This window comes from Lampetra planeri, chromosome 31 (assembly GCF_965212315.1).
Source record: "Lampetra planeri chromosome 31, kcLamPlan1.2.h2, whole genome shotgun sequence".
Lineage (NCBI taxonomy): Eukaryota > Metazoa > Chordata > Hyperoartia > Petromyzontiformes > Petromyzontidae > Lampetra > Lampetra planeri.
In genome coordinates this window covers 7,365,567-7,383,366 of record NC_136137.1, presented here as the reverse complement: position 1 = coordinate 7,383,366, position 17,800 = coordinate 7,365,567, and the positions used below count along the sequence as shown (strand labels likewise).

Below are 17,800 nucleotides of genomic sequence, written 5' to 3'. Positions count from 1 at the left end.
TCCCCTATTGTTCTGCTTCTAACCCTGCCCGCACCTCCTTCGTGTGTCATGGACCACCTGAATATGCGTTCCACCGGTGAGAAAAGATTGGACTTTAGATCTCCCGTGTGTTTTTGTGTGTGTGTGCGTGAATGTGTGTGTGTGTGCGTACGTGTTCGCGTGCACGCACGCCTCCCCTCACCTCCCCGCACAGAAGAACGTCAGTGACCCTCCGACTCCGCCACTGTCACTGCCCCCGACTCCGCCGCCCGGAACCCGAGTCAAACTCCTCAACGGGTTCGCGTCCAGCGAGGAGGTTCCGTCCAAGCGCGGTGGCTTCCTGGGTCCCGAAGGTGAGGACCCCCACCCCTTGCGGACACTTGCAGTCATGCGTGTGCCCGCTGTGTTTGACGGGTGCACGTTCACTCGTATTTGCAATGGTCAGGAGCGACCAAATAAGGTTTAGGTTCGTTTTGACACAGGTTAAACCCATTGCACAATTAATATGCATCATGGACCTATCTACGATTCGTACAAATCTATGTATATATGTATGTTGAGCTTTTTGTTGCACCGGAGGTAGCCAACCGTGCTAATCAGAGGTGCGCGGGGGGAAGGACAAACAAGAACACAAAAAGAAGGCTGATCACTGTTGCCGGTCACCGCTGCGTTGTGCATGCGTCTCTCTCCGTGCATCAGCGGCTGCGCTGGAGCTGAGCCGTTTCCAGGGAGCGCCGGCGTCGCCGTCCCGCGCCGTGGCGCCGCTGCTCACGGGGCTGGACGCCCGCGCCGCCGTGGCGCCGCACTGCGTGGACGTGCCCGCCTCGCTCCCCACGCCGCCACACAGCCACCCCGAGGACGGCCGGTACGGCGGACCGCTCGCTCACTCACTCGCGCAATGACTCGCTCGCTCACTCGCTCGCTCACTCACTCGCTCAATGACTCGCTCACTCACTCAATGACTCGATCACTCACTCGCTCGCTCACTCGCTCAATGACTCGCTCACTCACTCACTCACTCACTCGCTCGCTCGCTCACTCGCTCATTGACTCGCTCACTCACTCACTCGCTCGCTCACTCGCTCAATGACTCGCTCACTCACTCACTCGCTCGCTCACTCGCTCAATGACTCGCTCGCTCACTCACTCGCTCGCTCACTCGCTCCATGATTCTTGCCCCCACCTTATCTTGCTGTTCTCGTCCCTTCCTACCCCGTCCCATCCCGTCTTCTACGCTCCCAGTCGCCGCTGTCCCTCTCTGTGCCTCCGTCGTCACCCTGTGCCCAGTCTCGCGCTCTACAGAGCAATCTTTGCTAATCTGCTTCCGTTCCTCCTGCAAAATAACCCCCATCTCTTTCTACTGCTACCATATGTATGTATGTTGAACTTCTTTCTCACCGTACATAGCCAAACCTTGCTTATCGGAGGTATTGGTGCCATGCCAGCCTTCATTAGGTGCTACTCGCTGACAGCAGTTGCCCCCAACAGTCTGTTAAAGGCTCAACGGGGGAACTTTGTCTTTGTGCGTGTGTGCGCGTGCCTGCCCAGGCTGCTGCCGGAGCCTCGCGAGGGCCGTGACTCGCCCGACGGCGCGGTGCGGGCGTCGTCGCCCGACAGCGTGGTGCCGGCGTCGTCGCCCGACAGCGTGCTGGGACCCGACGAGCCGTCGCGCTTCCCGCACCTGTGGGACGGCGCGCCCAGCCCCGAGCGGGGCCTCTCGCCCGTCATCCCCATCCTGCCCAGCTCCACCAATCACGGTACCAGAATGTTTGTTTACACTGGAGGAGGAATCCGACGAGCTATGAAGCTCTTTTTTCACAGATGCCCAGTAGGGGGCGGGTAAAGAATATATAACAATAGGTTTTACCCTTTTTGAACCTATCTACGTGACTTTACCGAAAGACCCAAGAACGTGAATTCCTGCAGTCACGAAAGCACAGTCAAGATATACCCTTTCTGGCAATGAAACAGGTGTCAAGACAGAATCCTTATGCAAGGAATCCTGTCTGCATTAACCACACGTACTTGTGGTGAACATGCAAACAAAAAGCACGTTCTGATAATATATGCATCGTCTTTGAAACTGATTGGTCCACACCAGAGACAGCTTTCTTTTAAGCCAAAAGGCGAACGGCACAAAGACAAAGAGCGTTACAAACAAGAAACAAGGCAGAGACACCATAGCGGTGCAACGTGTACAGGAAAGGCGAACAAATCAGCCAAAAACATACGAATATAACGAAATCGTCCTCATCCTACCCGGCAATGCCCACTAAGGTATTAACTTCTTTTTCAGAAGTGCCACCACCGCCGTGACAAGTATGCCGAGCGTTAAAATGCGTTTCGGTCAATACATCGTTATCCTACTTTTGTTTTTTTATGTAAAGTCACGTAGGAAATGTTTTTTAAATTAATACAAATAAATTAAATCACGACGTTTCTGGCGCAATACAAGCGTCCTTCTTTAGGTGGGGACAACTTAGCGAAAGCACACAAGTGTGTCTCAGAGGTGGCTGTGACGAGTAATTATATTGTCATGGGGGGAGGGGGAGGGGGCATGGTGAGTGGGGGCGGGGTGTGGGCTGTGAAGGTAGCATTGCGTACCCCGAGCAACGATTGCAGTTCAAACTGAGGCTTTGTAATGTAGATGGTGGAAGTAGATAAGCCGCCTTTTGTTATGTTGCCGGGTAAATTAATCAAGCACAATCGTGAACCACGCCGTTTGTCACGAGACCTCCGTCGGAGTGCTGCGCTGACTCGGCGCCTGCGACGCTCTGGCTTTGACCCCCTGCTCTGCCTGCTTGCGCCGTGTTCCCTGCACAGTGGTGGCGCTGCTCGCCAGCCAGCTCGGTATCCCCGCGCGAGACCCCCTCGCCTCGAAGGAGCCGGGCAGGGTCGCGCCCATGTCCGGGGCTCCTTGGGACGTCCGCAACGACAGCGCCGTGTCCATCACGCTCACGCTGTCCACCGCAGCCTCCGAGGTCAGCCCCGCCAACCCGCTCGCTCGCCGGTCTCGCTCACTCGCAAGTTCACTCGCTCGTAGGCTGTTCATACTGATCGGTAGACAGAGGCGGGGAGGGGAATTCGAGAAACTTGCCGATTGTTTTGACTGCAGCGTACGACGCATTAAATCGCCGTGCTGCGTCCCCCTGTGCCCTGTTGACGTTGTTGTTGTCGTCGCCGCCGCCCGTCGTCAGGACATCGCGGGAGTGGTGGCGGCCGTGGCGGGGCTCCTCCGCGTGAGGATGCCGAGCAGCTACGAGATCCGCGACTCGCCCGCTCTGCCGCCCTTCCCCCTGCTCGAGAGGCTGCACGCGGCGCCGGACGCGCGTGCCGGCCGCGGCGGCGGTGGGATCCCCGTTCACAGAGCGACGCGGGCACCAGCTCGCAGTGAGTAGCACGTGCAGCGTGCACCACCACACGCATGAGTGTAGTTGTCTGTGTGTGCGTGTGTTTGTGTCGGGGGAGCAGTGGCGCAGCAGGTTAGTGCGCTGCGCTACGAACATAGCGACCCGGGATCGATTCCCGCTCACGGCTAAGACCAGTGACATCTGAACCATTGCTGGGCATCCCCTAGATCAACTCGGCCATAAATTGCTACATGGTGCGGTGTGTAAACATCGCCACTTGATAGACAAAGGCAGCATGGCGTGGTGCTGACCACCCACCCCCTCGTGTGTCATGCCAGCCTTCATCCATACTCGCTAACAGCACTTACCCTAAAAGTCTGTTCCAGCTATACAGTGGTCTTGGTCAAGTGTATTGCAGTCTCAATCGGTTAACTCGCTGTCACACCTGCGTTGGTCCATAACTTCCTGCCAGCAAGTCTTCGACATGTTACATGGCCTCAAAGTGCATCTAGCCTGGCACAAGTGCTCTGGTGATGTCACCGTCACACGGTGTTGAATGGCGGCTGTTAATGTTATTGTATTGCACTTACTTTTGTGTGCGTGATGTACCGCATTTGTGTGTGACGCATGTGTGCAGTGTACCCCCACACACAATGCACCACAGACTACAGACACATTTCCAGCATATACTAGTGTACTCCACACCATCCCCTCTGCTTTTAGACATTAAATCAATCATATATTAAACATTTTTAGAGGGTGGTGCAGTGGTGCCATGCTGAATACACTGTCCTATGAACCCAGTGAACCGGGTTCGATACCCAGCCCAGCTAACATTGGTGGCGAGTGATATCAGCTGCAGTCCTAGGCCCACCGTTCACCAACCCATACTGACCAACACGACGAAGTATGGTTAAACAACCCCATCACCAACACTGCATGGGGACGCCTTCATCCAGCGGTGGATTTTACGGGGCTCTAAAAATATGTATTCAAGAAAAACCACGTGGACTCTTATCCTCTGCTCAGCTGCATCATTTGTCTCTGTGCAACACAGCCACACACGCACATACACCTCCCATTTACCAATGAACCGGCTGACCGTGTGTGTGCGCGCGTGCGCGCTTGCTTCGATGAGCAGCGTTGGTGAAGGAGGAAGCGGCGATTGCCGGTTCCACCAGCGGCGCCGCAGCGACGCCGGGGCACGCAGGGGCCAAGCCGCAGTGGTGCCGCCACTGCGACGTGTCGGTGATGGACGCCGGCGTGCGCAAGCCGGCCAAGGAGCTCGCCGGGACGCGGCAGGTGCGATGAGTCGACGGGAGATGGGCCGTTATCGTTACATCGGTCTTTTAGACCGTTTGCTCGCCGCCAAAGTGGCGGGCGCAAGGAGCTGCTGCGTGAGAGGTGGTTTACGCAGCGTTGATCTTAACCTAACAACTACCCGGGTAGAGCAGAAACATTCCCCCTTGTTTAATCGTAAGCTGAGCCCCGTCATTGACATCGTCCTACCATTAACCTTAACTTTAATCGTTGCCGTAGAGCGAGCAAACCTTATCTTTCCCTAACCTCAACAAGCCTAGCTTATTTCCCCGCATGACGATGATGAAACGTAATCTTAACCCTTAGTTTTAAGTCGTGGAAACTTTTCACTGGCTTCTAAGCTGAACAACATAACCCTGACGCTATCCCAAACAAGCTTTGCCATAGCCTTAACCATTCGAGAACTTGGCCTACTTATTCTTCGCAATCTAGCCCTGTTTCTTACCCAAACAATACGAATCCATTAACCAAAATAAATATATCAACCTATGCTTGACGCTCATAATTTATTCCGAAACTTAACTCTTACAATAATCTCAACACTTAACCTTACCCTATCCCAACCAACCCATGCCTTATCATATCGAGCTCTCACCATAATTCTAACAACTTGGTCATGACACTAATCGTAACAATTACATCATCATTACCCTAACCCCTGACAAACCCAGCCTTTTCCCTCATTGATCTTTGGAGGGAGCTGCCCCTCCGTGTAGTTGAGTTGGCAGTCAAGGCTGCTCAAGGTGAGTGCTGCTGGGCTGAGTTTGCGTTGTCTGCAGGGGCGGTAAGTTGACCGCGACGGTTTGCAGAGACGCAGGGACTGAAGCGGTGTCTGCGAGCGTGGGGCTTTGTCCGTGCGACGACAGCATCCCGGCACGTGGACAGAGTGTCTCAAATACGGCGCTCTCTCTCACTGTGTCTCTCACTGGCGGTGGGGCAGTCGCTCGCCGTGCCCCGACTCCATCGGCGTGCGTCCCCGTGTCCATTCGATTCCGCCCGCATCATCGTAGCCCGCCCGCTATCGTCTCGCGTGTCCGCCGCCTTCCGTGTGCTTTTCGCCGCCGCGTGCTTGCGTCCTGTGCGCGCTTTATTTGTTTGTCGTGCCGCCTCCTCCTCTACCCCCCCCACACCCCCCCAAGGTCAGGGTCAATGGTTTCGAGCTGCGCTTAAGAGACGCAGAGGATAGTTGGTGGAAGTCGTAGCCAGGAGCTGAGCGACAAGTGAGAAAGTTGTCTCTCACTGCCAGTCTACTACAGAACCCTCGCTCGTCTCGTTAGTTTACTTGAGCGTCGCTCGGAGAGCACTGGCGAATTTCACACTTCATCGGCTGTAGCTCCCACTGAAGGCGGGTAGGGCCCTTATACAGCCCAAAATACAGCCACGAACAAAGCTACCAAAACAATGCCCAAGTCGACGCCTCTCAACACAGGCCACAAAATAGCCACTTAACACCCAGGTGCTGAAACTCATGTGTTGATAGGCAAGCTGTTTTCTTTATATTTTTGCATAAATCCAGCCAAAGTACAGTCATCAAAAATGGCTGAAACTGCCTTTCCACCAACACATAAATCGACCTCTAGGTCGATTTATTCAAGACGGCCACCACCACTTAATGTGCCGCTTCCTACCATCTCAGACCTGATCCGTATCTCGTGCTCCATCCTTCTTCTTAGTACCACTCTAATCTCAGTCCTGCTATGCAGTGCTGCCAATTATTAGTGCCGCTCCCCAGGGCTTCAGTGCTACTCTCAACCCAATATTGCCCACGAACATTCTCAGTACAACCCATTAACATCTCAAACAGCCCACCAGCTTCTCAATGCTGCCCATCAACATCACAGCACTACCCATCAACATCACAGCACTACCCATCACCATCTCTGTATTGCCGACAAATGTTTCCATCCAGCCATGGAACACATCAGTGCTGCCCATCGACGTCTTGGCGTTGTCCTACATCTCACTTCTCGGCACCACCATCATTTCAATGCTGCCCACCAGTGTATGCCCTTCGTGCTGCCCTCCCAACATTTCACTGCCGCCCGCCCCCCGCCAACAAACATTTCGCTGTCGCCTCCACTACCGCACCTCGGTAGTGCTGCAGCCAACCCCGACATTCCATCACCGCCTTCCACCTCCCAGTGCCCGCCGCCCCCCTCAACCTCCCCCACCCCCGGCGGCCGGACACGCGGGGCGTCCCGACACCGGGCGACACGTGCCCGTTGTGTGCCCCCCTTGTGTGCGCAGGACGGCGCCGCTGGCGATGGCTCAGAGAGCCAGGACTCGGACGAGGTGTTTTGCAGCAACGCTTGCCTCATGCAGTACACGGTGGCCTTGCAAGCCAAGGTAGGCCGGCAGCGCTTGGCCCCCCCCTCCCCCTGCCGAGACCCTGCCTGCCCGCCCGTCCACCCGCTTGCGCTCGTGGCTTATCGGCGATCGTAGGTGTTGCGGGGGGTTGTGGGGGGGGGAAACGCCCGGTCATGCTCCGTGTCGCTTGTGCGCGCTTTTGTTGAACGCGACCGCGTGGCGCCGCGAGCCGCTGCGGCCGTCGTTGTTGTTTGTCATGCGTGAGGATACGGACGTGCGTTCGCTCGCAGTGCACGAGTACTCTTCGCAGCACGTGTGTGTGTGTTGTACGGCGTGTATCGTGTTTTGTTTTCTCTGTTCCTCGACAGGCTCCGCAACCAGAAGGCCTGTTGCTGTTATTTTGGTCTGAAATGAATGATAAACGCTCTCATAGCTTTTGTAATTGACTTCATAATTTTAACTCTCATGCATGGATTATGAAAAGGAACGAAAATAGGTTTAATGTGATTTTAGGAGTCAAGGACCCCCCCCCCCCCCTTCATCCTCCCCAACCCCCCCGCCCCCCATGCGTTGAATGTTTCACATTGCGCCTCAGCATCTCGGCACTCCTTGTGTGACGTGTCATCTCAACCGTGCCATGGTCCTACGGCAGTGCAGCCAAGATGGGTGGCTGATAGAATAGAACCCCGTCGCTCGTATGCTGCTGCTGTGGAGCGATATTGCCCCCCCCCCCCCCCCCCCGAACGTGTCTCGCACCGCACACCCTTTGCGCGACCATTATCGGTGACACCCCCCCCCCCCCCCACCGCGTGTCTGCGCCCGACAGCAGGGTGCCCTGCTGGGTGCGGAGCGCGCGCGGGGCCCGGGCGGCACCACGCACGCCACCCGCAACGTCCTCCTGCACCACTACAGCAGTGGCGCCACCTCCCTGTCGCCCAAAAAGCCGGTGCCCGGCATCGCCGGGGTCGGCCGCAACATGCCGGGCAGCGTCACCGACCGAGCCCCGTGCCAGCAGCGCCACCCGGCCCCTCCGCCGCCTCCTCCACCTCCTCCTCCGCCGTCGTCGTTGTCATCATCCGCATCCTGGGCCCCATCTACAGCTGCGGGGCCGACGGCGCCGGCTCAGGACAAGACAGCGCCGCCGCCGCCACGGACCGACCCGGAAAAGCCGCCGCTCCGGACGCGGATCCGCATGACGCGGCCGACGCCGGCGTCGGCCGAGACCCCCCGCTCCCACGGCAAGCGGTGCAAGGTGCTGCGCTGGCGCAAGTGGGAGGAGAGGCTGCTGACGCCGCGGCGCACCTTCAAGCCCGCCACGGACGAGGAGATGGACGAGCTGGTGCGCAAGCTGGGCACGTCGCTCAAGCCGGCGCCGGCGCCGCGGGATCGCCGCCGCTGCTGCCTGTGCCAGGAGACGGGTGACGGGCTGACGGACGGGCCGGCCCGGCTCCTGAACCTCGACCTGGACGTGTGGGTGCATCTGAACTGCGCGCTCTGGTCGTCGGAGGTATACGAGACGCAGGCCGGCGCCCTCATCAACGTCGAGTCGGCGGCGAGGCGCGGCAACGCCACGCGCTGCGTGATGTGCCAACGCAGTGGCGCCACGACCGGCTGCCACCGCATCCGCTGCGCCAACGTGTACCACTTCGCGTGCGCGCTGCGCGCCCGCTGCACATTCTTCCGCGACAAGACGGTGCTGTGCCCGGCTCACCGGCTGCGTGGCGCTGCCGCCGACGTGGAGCTGGCGTGCTTTGCCGTGTTCCGACGCGTGTTCGTGCAGCGCGACGAGGTGGCGCAGCTCGCGGGGCTGGTGCAGCGTGCCGAGCACGGACACACTTTCCGGTGAGCGCCGGCTTGAAGGGCCGGTGTGGGGGGGGGGCGGTCGGGGGTGGGACAGGATAAGGAAGGCAGAGTGGGGGGGGGGGGCAAGGGACGTTATTTGTATTTTTGTGGCCGTGGCTAAACTATTAAAATATTTTCATTTTGCCAGGGAGATCCCACTGAGCTATGTAGCTCTTTTCCAGAAGCGACCTGGCCACAAATGATAGCTCAACGAAGTAGCCTATCACGTGGAAATGCATAGGACGTTCCGCCTAAATCCCAAGTCTTATCAACATCCCCTAAAATATTCTCCGAGAAATTAAGCCCTGCCTAATCCAGCCCCGGGAGGCACCAACATTCCATTCCCTGGGGATACGAGTCATTCCCTGGTTGGAGAGGGGGCAACATATGAACCTGATGGTGGGATCACGGGGTCCCGAATTAACGTCCAAATCGTAATTCATTTATATTTGGCGACTCTGTCCCACCATGCACATAAACGCCACGACCCACCTGGCACGGATCATTCTGTTGTCATGTCGTCCAAGCACAGCGAGGACGAATGCACAGAAGAGCTGAACAAGCGAATGCACTCCATGCTTATCCAAAGCTGCTCAAACTGCCTACACGACTTAAGTCCTTTATTTGTCATAACGGAATGCATAATACAGTGAAACTGCTCTCTTGTCTTATTATTTGTGACCTACCAATGTCTGCAGCCAGGATCAATCTATGACAATGCAATTACCTGCAGATAGTTAACAGATGAGATGCGTTGCACCGTTAATTCCTCCTGTTTGATAAGACTTCTCTTGTCCGTATGCAATTGTGCAGATAGTTTTTTTTTGCAGTTAAGCCATAGTCCCCACATACTGCTCGTATCAATGCGGATAAGAGGAGCAGCAACCCACTACTCTGTAGAGTAATATTGGTATAAACGTTTGTTACAATATGAACAGCGCATTAAAAACATGTACTATTTTATGTACTGTTTACAAAGTGTGTTCACAAATCCACACTGAGAAACGCGATGATTGACAGAGGGGTGTAAATTATTGTTTCAATAGTGTATTTAAACAGAGGTACTGCAGGTAAGTAGTTTACAGTTTTAAAGGCATCATTTAACAAGACAACACTTGCCACCATCCTTCAAACCGATTGGTGAAAAAGAGCAAAGGTTTTGTTTACATTATAATATAATGTTTATGCGAGAGCCGGGGGCTTATGGGACCCCGGGGTCCCGCTATAAGGTTCATATGTTCACTCACAACCGGTCTCGTGCTCTGACCCATGAGCTACCCATCCACCTCGTGCCAACCCCTCGTCAAAACCTGTGCGTGCCACAACTAGATTTTATATTTTACAACACATTCCTGCGGAGGGAGCTGGTAGGAAACATTGGGTTGCTCGGTCAATTGCCAGGGTCAACGGCGGCGTGGTGTATTCCGCAAATATGGCCGACTGGGCGGGCACAAGCTGGCGTGAGTAGGTTAAACGTTGAGTTTTATAAGGGCACCACGGGGTGACCAGCCCCTCCCCACCCAGCCCCACCCCTCCTACGCCCTACCCTCCCCACCCAGCCCCTCCCCACCCTCCCCTCCCCACCCAGCCCCTCCCCACCCTCCCCTCTCCACCCAGCCCCACCCCTCCCATTTTTGGATGCATGACGGACGGACACAATAATCCCCTGTGAGCTGGTGGAACCAGGTGGTTCCTACCAGTATTATGAACCACTGTAGATCGTATGTAACTGTATATATTTTTTCCTCATTGTTTCGAAAAAATATATATTTTTTACTCTACTTGTGAGTTTTAGAATGTGATGTCTCTTTGAGTGGCAGTTTTGTGCCAGAATGCGGCCACGTATGTAAACCAAAAATGTACTTGACATCCTGCGTGCGGTTGCGGGTGCAGGGTGGGCAGCCTGATCCTGCGCTCCGTGGGGCAGCTGCTGCCCCAGCACGCGGCAGCCTTCCACAGCGCGTCGGCTATCTTCCCGTGCGGCTACGAGGCGACACGCCTCTACTGGAGCACGCGCTACACCAACAAGCGCTGCTACTACCACTGCCGCATCGGGGAGGCTGGCGGGCGGCCGCTCTTCTCGGTGCGCGTCGTCGAGCAGGGCCACGAGGAGATGCTGCTCTCTGACTCCTCGCCCAAAGGTGCGTGCAGCAAGAGAGCCGGCCAGCCCGTTACCCATAATGATAGTGGAATTTTACTGCGATTAACATTTCCTCGAGTGTGTATTTACATGTACAGGCGGTGCCTGCCCCCGTCACACCCCCCCCCCTTCCCCACCGCTTATACGACGTCGTAAATCGGGGGACCTAGTTTCCCCATAGATGGTAGAAACAGTAGAAATATCACTTGCCGTCAACAATTCCTCGCACTAAAATTATTCGACTTCCCCAAGAATATGGGGTGTTTCTGCCATATTCAGGGTGTTGGGTGAAGCACGAAGAACGCTGTAGGTTAATCCAATCAACCGGGGCTCTTTTCGTGCAGATTAATCAGCCACCTGCACACACCCATTTAATCGTTTGTAAATTAATCGGCTCGTCACAGCTCAAAACAACTGGGATAAGCATCACACCCGAGTGCCATGCCCTCTAATGTTATGAGCATAAGCCCCAGCTGTTGATCCGTGCGTCTGAGAATGGTTTGACCGTTTGGCACGTGACGGTCAAACCAATATCTTAATTCACAGTGCTCAAATTTATTGAAAGCAAAAGAATGTGTATGATATATGGGTTTTTCTCTTTTGCACGGCCAATGGTGACCAAGATGAGACCATCAAGATATGAACCCATTTTAATCACAAGCAGCTGAAGGCTCGATTTGAACCCAACTTCTCATCAGTACCGGCTCGGCACTCTGACCTCCGAATCAATATTTGATGACGAATGACCATGTGTCTTTGTGACCCCCGTGACCTCTAAACATCAAGCCATATGAACTCTCCCCGTCCCTCTTGACCATGTTTCCCCATGTCTTCTGTGTAACCCCTAACCTGCATGGCACATTAACCCCCATGTCTTCTTGAGTCTATTCGTCTCCACCTTTGTGTTCCTCTGAGCCTCATGGCACTCTAGCGCACATCTGCCTTCCAACCCCAATGTGTCCTAAATGCTCGGGTATCCAACCCCAGTCTGCACCTTTAACTCTGTGTGCCCTCTGGCCCCGGTTCACCTCCCTAACGGAGTCTCGCGTCCCCCATCGCCCCACCCACCCTGTGCTGTGCAGGCGTGTGGCAGAAGATCCTCGAGCCGATCGCACGTCTGCGCAAGGATGCCGACATGCTGCAGCTCTTCCCCGATTACGTGCGCGGAGCCGACATGTTCGGGCTGTCGGTGCACGCAGTGCGGCGCATCCTCGAGTCGGTGCGTGTGTGTGTCTGTGCGTGCGAGTTTTCCAGCTCCTTGGATGGCTGCGGTGGTGTGCATGTGGAAACGCTGGCCTGGGGGCGGCCGTCCAGTGGCCCAGCGGGAGCGCGTACGGCGCTCGCTGCAGAGGTTCACAGTTCGGTCCCATCGGCCGCCCTGGTTAATACTGCGTCGTGTTTATTGAACAGAAAAAATACTCGCTGTTTGATTTACAGTGAACGTTAAACATCCCGTGACATCATTCACAAGAGTAGGCCATTATGTGCCCGCCTCAGGGTCCAAATAAAAAAATTCGTAGCAATCATTGTCCACTCCTGCAAAAACTTGGCAGGACCCTCCCGAAAAGAGTCATGGCTCCTTGAAGCTTTCTTGGGTCAACAAGCATCATAATAAATATCATAATTCTGCAGAAAGAAGTGGAGACAGAGGAGAAGGCAGTGCTCATAATTCTAGCTGGGTTATCTGATTATTGAAGAATTGAGTGCTGATTACCAGTCAACTCGACTCATTGGATAACACAGAAAAAGCCTCTGTTTCCTCATGTGCCGCTGGACAGAAGGTGATGGGCAGGGCTTGGTCACGTTATCGGCGTCATCAGCCGCGTCGTCATGTGGGACTGTTGCCTGCCGGGAGTTTCCCAACTTCGGGAGGCAGGCTATCGGGGCGGCTGCCATATTCTAAATTGCCCGAGCAATGAACGACAAAAGAGAAGTCTGTGTCAAGGTTTACGTGTGTGTGTGTGTCTATAGGTTTACGTGTGTGTGTGTCTATAGGTTTACGTGTGTGTGTGTGTGTCTATAGGTTTACGTGTGTGTGTGTGTGTGTCTATAGGTTTACGTGTGTGTGTGTGTCTATAGGTTTACGTGTGTGTGTGTGTGTGTCTATAGGTTTACGTGTGTGTGTGTGTGTCTATAGGTTTACGTGTGTGTGTGTGTGTGTCTATAGGTTTACGTGTGTGTGTGTGTGTGTCTATAGGTTTACGTGTGTGTGTGTGTGTGTCTATAGGTTTACGTGTGTGTGTGTGTGTGTCTATAGGTTTACGTGTGTGTGTGTGTCTATAGGTTTACGTGTGTGTGTGTGTGTGTCTATAGGTTTACGTGTGTGTGTGTGTGTGTCTATAGGTTTACGTGTGTGTGTGTGTCTATAGGTTTACGTGTGTGTGTGTGTGTGTCTATAGGTTTACGTGTGTGTGTGTCTATAGGTTTACGTGTGTGTGTGTGTGTGTCTATAGGTTTACGTGTGTGTGTGTGTGTGTCTATAGGTTTACGTGTGTGTGTGTGTGTGTCTATAGGTTTACGTGTGTGTGTGTGTCTATAGGTTTACGTGTGTGTGTGTGTGTCTATAGGTTTACGTGTGTGTGTGTGTCTATAGGTTTACGTGTGTGTGTGTGTCTATAGGTTTACGTGTGTGTGTGTGTGTCTATAGGTTTACGTGTGTGTGTGTGTCTATAGGTTTACGTGTGTGTGTGTGTGTGTCTATAGGTTTACGTGTGTGTGTGTGTGTGTCTATAGGTTTACGTGTGTGTGTGTGTCTATAGGTTTACGTGTGTGTGTGTGTGTCTATAGGTTTACGTGTGTGTGTCTATAGGTTTACGTGTGTGTGTGTGTGTCTATAGGTTTACGTGTGTGTGTGTCTATAGGTTTACGTGTGTGTGTGTGTGTCTATAGGTTTACGTGTGTGTGTGTGTGTCTATAGGTTTACGTGTGTGTGTGTCTATAGGTTTACGTGTGTGTGTGTGTGTGTCTATAGGTTTACGTGTGTGTGTGTCTATAGGTTTACGTGTGTGTGTGTGTGTCTATAGGTTTACGTGTGTGTGTGTGTGTCTATAGGTTTACGTGTGTGTGTGTGTCTATAGGTTTACGTGTGTGTGTGTCTATAGGTTTACGTGTGTGTGTGTGTGTGTCTATAGGTTTACGTGTGTGTGTGTGTCTATAGGTTTACGTGTGTGTGTGTGTGTCTATAGGTTTACGTGTGTGTGTGTGTGTCTATAGGTTTACGTGTGTGTGTGTGTGTGTCTATAGGTTTACGTGTGTGTGTGTGTGTGTCTATAGGTTTACGTGTGTGTGTGTGTGTCTATAGGTTTACGTGTGTGTGTGTGTCTATAGGTTTACGTGTGTGTGTGTGTGTGTCTATAGGTTTACGTGTGTGTGTGTCTATAGGTTTACGTGTGTGTGTGTGTGTCTATAGGTTTACGTGTGTGTGTGTGTGTGTCTATAGGTTTACGTGTGTGTGTGTGTGTGTCTATAGGTTTACGTGTGTGTGTGTGTGTCTATAGGTTTACGTGTGTGTGTGTGTCTATAGGTTTACGTGTGTGTGTGTGTGTGTCTATAGGTTTACGTGTGTGTGTGTGTGTGTCTATAGGTTTACGTGTGTGTGTGTGTGTGTCTATAGGTTTACGTGTGTGTGTGTGTGTCTATAGGTTTACGTGTGTGTGTGTGTGTCTATAGGTTTACGTGTGTGTGTGTGTGTCTATAGGTTTACGTGTGTGTGTGTGTCTATAGGTTTACGTGTGTGTGTGTGTCTATAGGTTTACGTGTGTGTGTGTGTGTGTCTATAGGTTTGCGTGTGTGTGTGTGTGTGTCTATAGGTTTACGTGTGTGTGTGTCTATAGGTTTGCGTGTGCGTGTGTGTCTATAGGGCCAGGCTAGTAGAGGTGATCTCAGTCTCATGTGGTCCGCGCGCATCTGTGTACGATTAATAATGATAATAATGAGTTATCTTTGCTGTCCGTTGCCATGCATGATTCCCAGCTGCCCGGCTCTGAGTGCTGCCTGCGCTACGTGTTCCGCTACGGCCGCAACCCCGTGCTGGCGCTGCCAGTGGCCATCAACCTGTCGGGCTGCGCCCGCACGGAGCCTCGCCTGCGCGCCCACACCAAGAGGTACGGCAGACGCACGGCACGGCCGCATTACTCTCAAGCCACGCAAACCCCCTTTCCCCAGGGGGACGCTTTAATTAATCAATTAATCGATCGTTATTTCACGTGCCGTTATTGCCCTCGATAAAAAAAATATTGATATTGGTGCACGTTTCAGTTCTGCTCTCCCGGGTTTGAGATTCATCTCCAGCAAGACCAAGTTTTGGACTCGCTATCTTGATGTTTGGTTTCAAGACTTAGGGACTGGAGACCCACGAGCCCATTGTTTTTTTAGTTCGTCTGGATTGATGAACTTTTAGCCACGGGGGGAGGGGGGGGGGACCCTTTGCCCTAGTAAACAAAAGCACTCAAAAGGCCTCCCCAGGTATTCTCGATTAACCCAGCCACCAGATGGTGCCGTTTGCAGCGGATATTTTACGTGGAGTTGTGCCAAACGAGTAGCATTATTGCCCGGGCTGATACCGTTAACCCATTCCACCACTTGAGAACCTGATCGGTTTAGTTACGAGTGGCTGCCCATGTTGTACTCCTGGAACTAGGGCCTCTGTTGTTGCTGCTGCCTCAGCGTCTCTGCAACAGCCCTCATGAGCCTCTCTTGTCCACCCACTCACCGCCAGAGTGTGTGCATCGTATGTACTGTTCACTGTGGCGAGCGGTGGCAAAGCGATCATAGCACTGTGCTACAAACCATGTGACCCGAGTTAAACTCCCGGTCACGGCTGCTTGAACCGATCCTGAGCCTCCCCTAGCTCGACTCGGCATTAAATGAGTACCTGGTGCGATGTGTAAACATCAACGCTGTGAAGACAGAGACGGCCGGGCGTGGTGCTGATCCCACCTTTACTTAATGCGCCATGCCAATCTTGATAAATGCTCGCTTACAGCGCTTTGAAACAAGAGTCGGATAAAGGATACACGGGAAGGATCTATGTTGTACTGTGTGGGGAGCGGTGTCATAATGGTAAGCGCACCGGGTTCTTTGCCGTGCAACCTGAGTTTCATTTGCGACCACTGCAGACACGGCAACAGCAGAGCTGCAGAGGGAACGTTCGTCTCTGGTGTTCACTGCAGGCCCCACACGCTCACCAGCAACAGCTCGTCCAAGTCGTTCCAGAGCACTGTGACGGGAGACCTGACAGCGCCCTACAGCAAGCAGTTCGTCCACTCGAAGAGCTCGCAGTACCGTCGCCTGCGCTCAGACTGGAAGACCAACGTGTACCTAGCGCGCTCCAACATCCAGGTACATGCTTCCCTGTCTATCTGCCTGTCTGTGTGTGTGTGTGGATATGCAATGTGGGAAGCGGTCGTGTTGCAGTTAGCACTCTGCGCTACGAACCCGGTGACCTGTGTTCGATTCCCGCTAGCGGCCAGCACCATTGACAATTTTCCAAACTGGCCCTGGGCCTTCCGTAGGCTGACTGCCTCACATGAGTACCTGGTGCGGTGAGTAAACATCACCACTGGCAAGACAAGGGCCCTGGCATGGTGCTGGCCATCCACCTCCTCGTGTGTCGTGCGGGCCTTCATAGGTGCTCGCTAACAGCACTTGCCCCGGCAGTATGTTAAGACCATATGGGGCATCTTTGTTTTTGCATGTGTAGTGTGACCATCACCCCCCCCCCCCTCGTATATCAGCGTGACCTTCATAATCTTGACAGCACTTAGTGTACGAGGCTAAATGGGGGTGTGTATGTGAGCGTGTGCGTGGGAACATTGGGTATATTTGTATATTGGGGGCAATGGGATAATGGTCAGCACACATCACTGTGAACTGAACGACCTGATTTCGATTCATGGCGAGTGTTATATTAACCAGTCCCTGGGCCCTTTGGTGAGTAACCTGGTGCGGTGTGTAAACATCAGCACCAGCGAGGTGAAAGTGACTGGTCATCATGCCGGCCTTCTTAATGGGTGCTTGCTAATAGCACACGCGCCACCAGTCTGTTTTTGGATACATATTTGTCTTTTGAGTACATTTGTGGCTGCTTTTGCATGTGTGTGTTCGTGCACAGAGTATCAACTTGTGTGTCTGTGTGACAGAATGATTTGCGCACTGGGCTACAATGCTGGCGACCCGAGTTCGGTTCCCGGGCGCAGTTAATATTTCGCGAAAAATGCTGTCTGTGTACAGCTTAAGCTAAAATGAGTAACCTGGTGTCACGTGTGGACATCAGCAATGGGGCGTATGTGGTGCTGGCCACACCATCCCATCATCGTGTGCCGTGCCAGCCTGAATGTGTGCCGTGGCAGCCTGAATGTGTGCCGTGTACTCGCTCGCCAACAGATCGGTCTCTAAAGACCGTACGGGACTCTCAGCCTGTTCCTACTGTACCATGAGGAGTCTAAAAATAATCCTCCCGAGCCAACTTGCGCCACAGGGATTTATTATTTAACATTGATTGATGTTGGTGCATTATTTTCGATTCTTCTTGTGACATAGCTCTTCTCTGATCTATATTTCCTTCATTGCTCGACTTCGTTTTTTGTTTTGTAATTTTTGGGTGACCCAGATCCACTCGCTCATGCAAAAGAGACTCTATCCTGGTCTCGTGAGTTCTCACCCGGTTAGACAAATACATTTAACTTGCTTATAGGTGTCTAAGTGGCTTAGACAATGGATACATTTCCCTGCATATGCGTATGATTACTATATAATTCCTGTTTCTTTGGCACTACTGTGTGCACATTTAGTGCCAATGAAGATGCTCCTGGTTGAATGCTGATGATATTGATACGGAGCAGCAGTGTAGTGGTTAGCACAC

At 53.4% G+C, this 17,800-nt stretch overlaps 1 protein-coding gene across 15 annotated transcripts in view; it reads left to right on the top strand.

Annotated features, from left to right (window-relative positions):
* The window catches only part of LOC144729166 (histone-lysine N-methyltransferase 2C-like), a 161,118-nt gene that overhangs the window by 136,522 nt on the left and 6,796 nt on the right, over positions 1–17,800 (top strand). For 11 of the 15 annotated variants that reach the window (XM_078609174.1, XM_078609183.1, XM_078609184.1 and 8 more), the window contains 12 exons: positions 194–332; positions 679–844; positions 1,528–1,736; positions 2,803–2,960; positions 3,177–3,369; positions 4,471–4,631; positions 6,897–6,995; positions 7,783–8,798; positions 10,692–10,939; positions 12,021–12,157; positions 14,911–15,041; positions 16,056–16,278. In XM_078609174.1, the coding sequence (XP_078465300.1) occupies positions 194–332; positions 679–844; positions 1,528–1,736; positions 2,803–2,960; positions 3,177–3,369; positions 4,471–4,631; positions 6,897–6,995; positions 7,783–8,798; positions 10,692–10,939; positions 12,021–12,157; positions 14,911–15,041; positions 16,056–16,278 (2,880 nt within the window). The remainder of the gene's footprint in view (positions 1–193; positions 333–678; positions 845–1,527; positions 1,737–2,802; positions 2,961–3,176; positions 3,370–4,470; positions 4,632–6,896; positions 6,996–7,782; positions 8,799–10,691; positions 10,940–12,020; positions 12,158–14,910; positions 15,042–16,055; positions 16,279–17,800) is intronic. The other 4 variants (XM_078609176.1, XM_078609182.1, XM_078609186.1 and 1 more) reach the window with 4 other exon arrangements.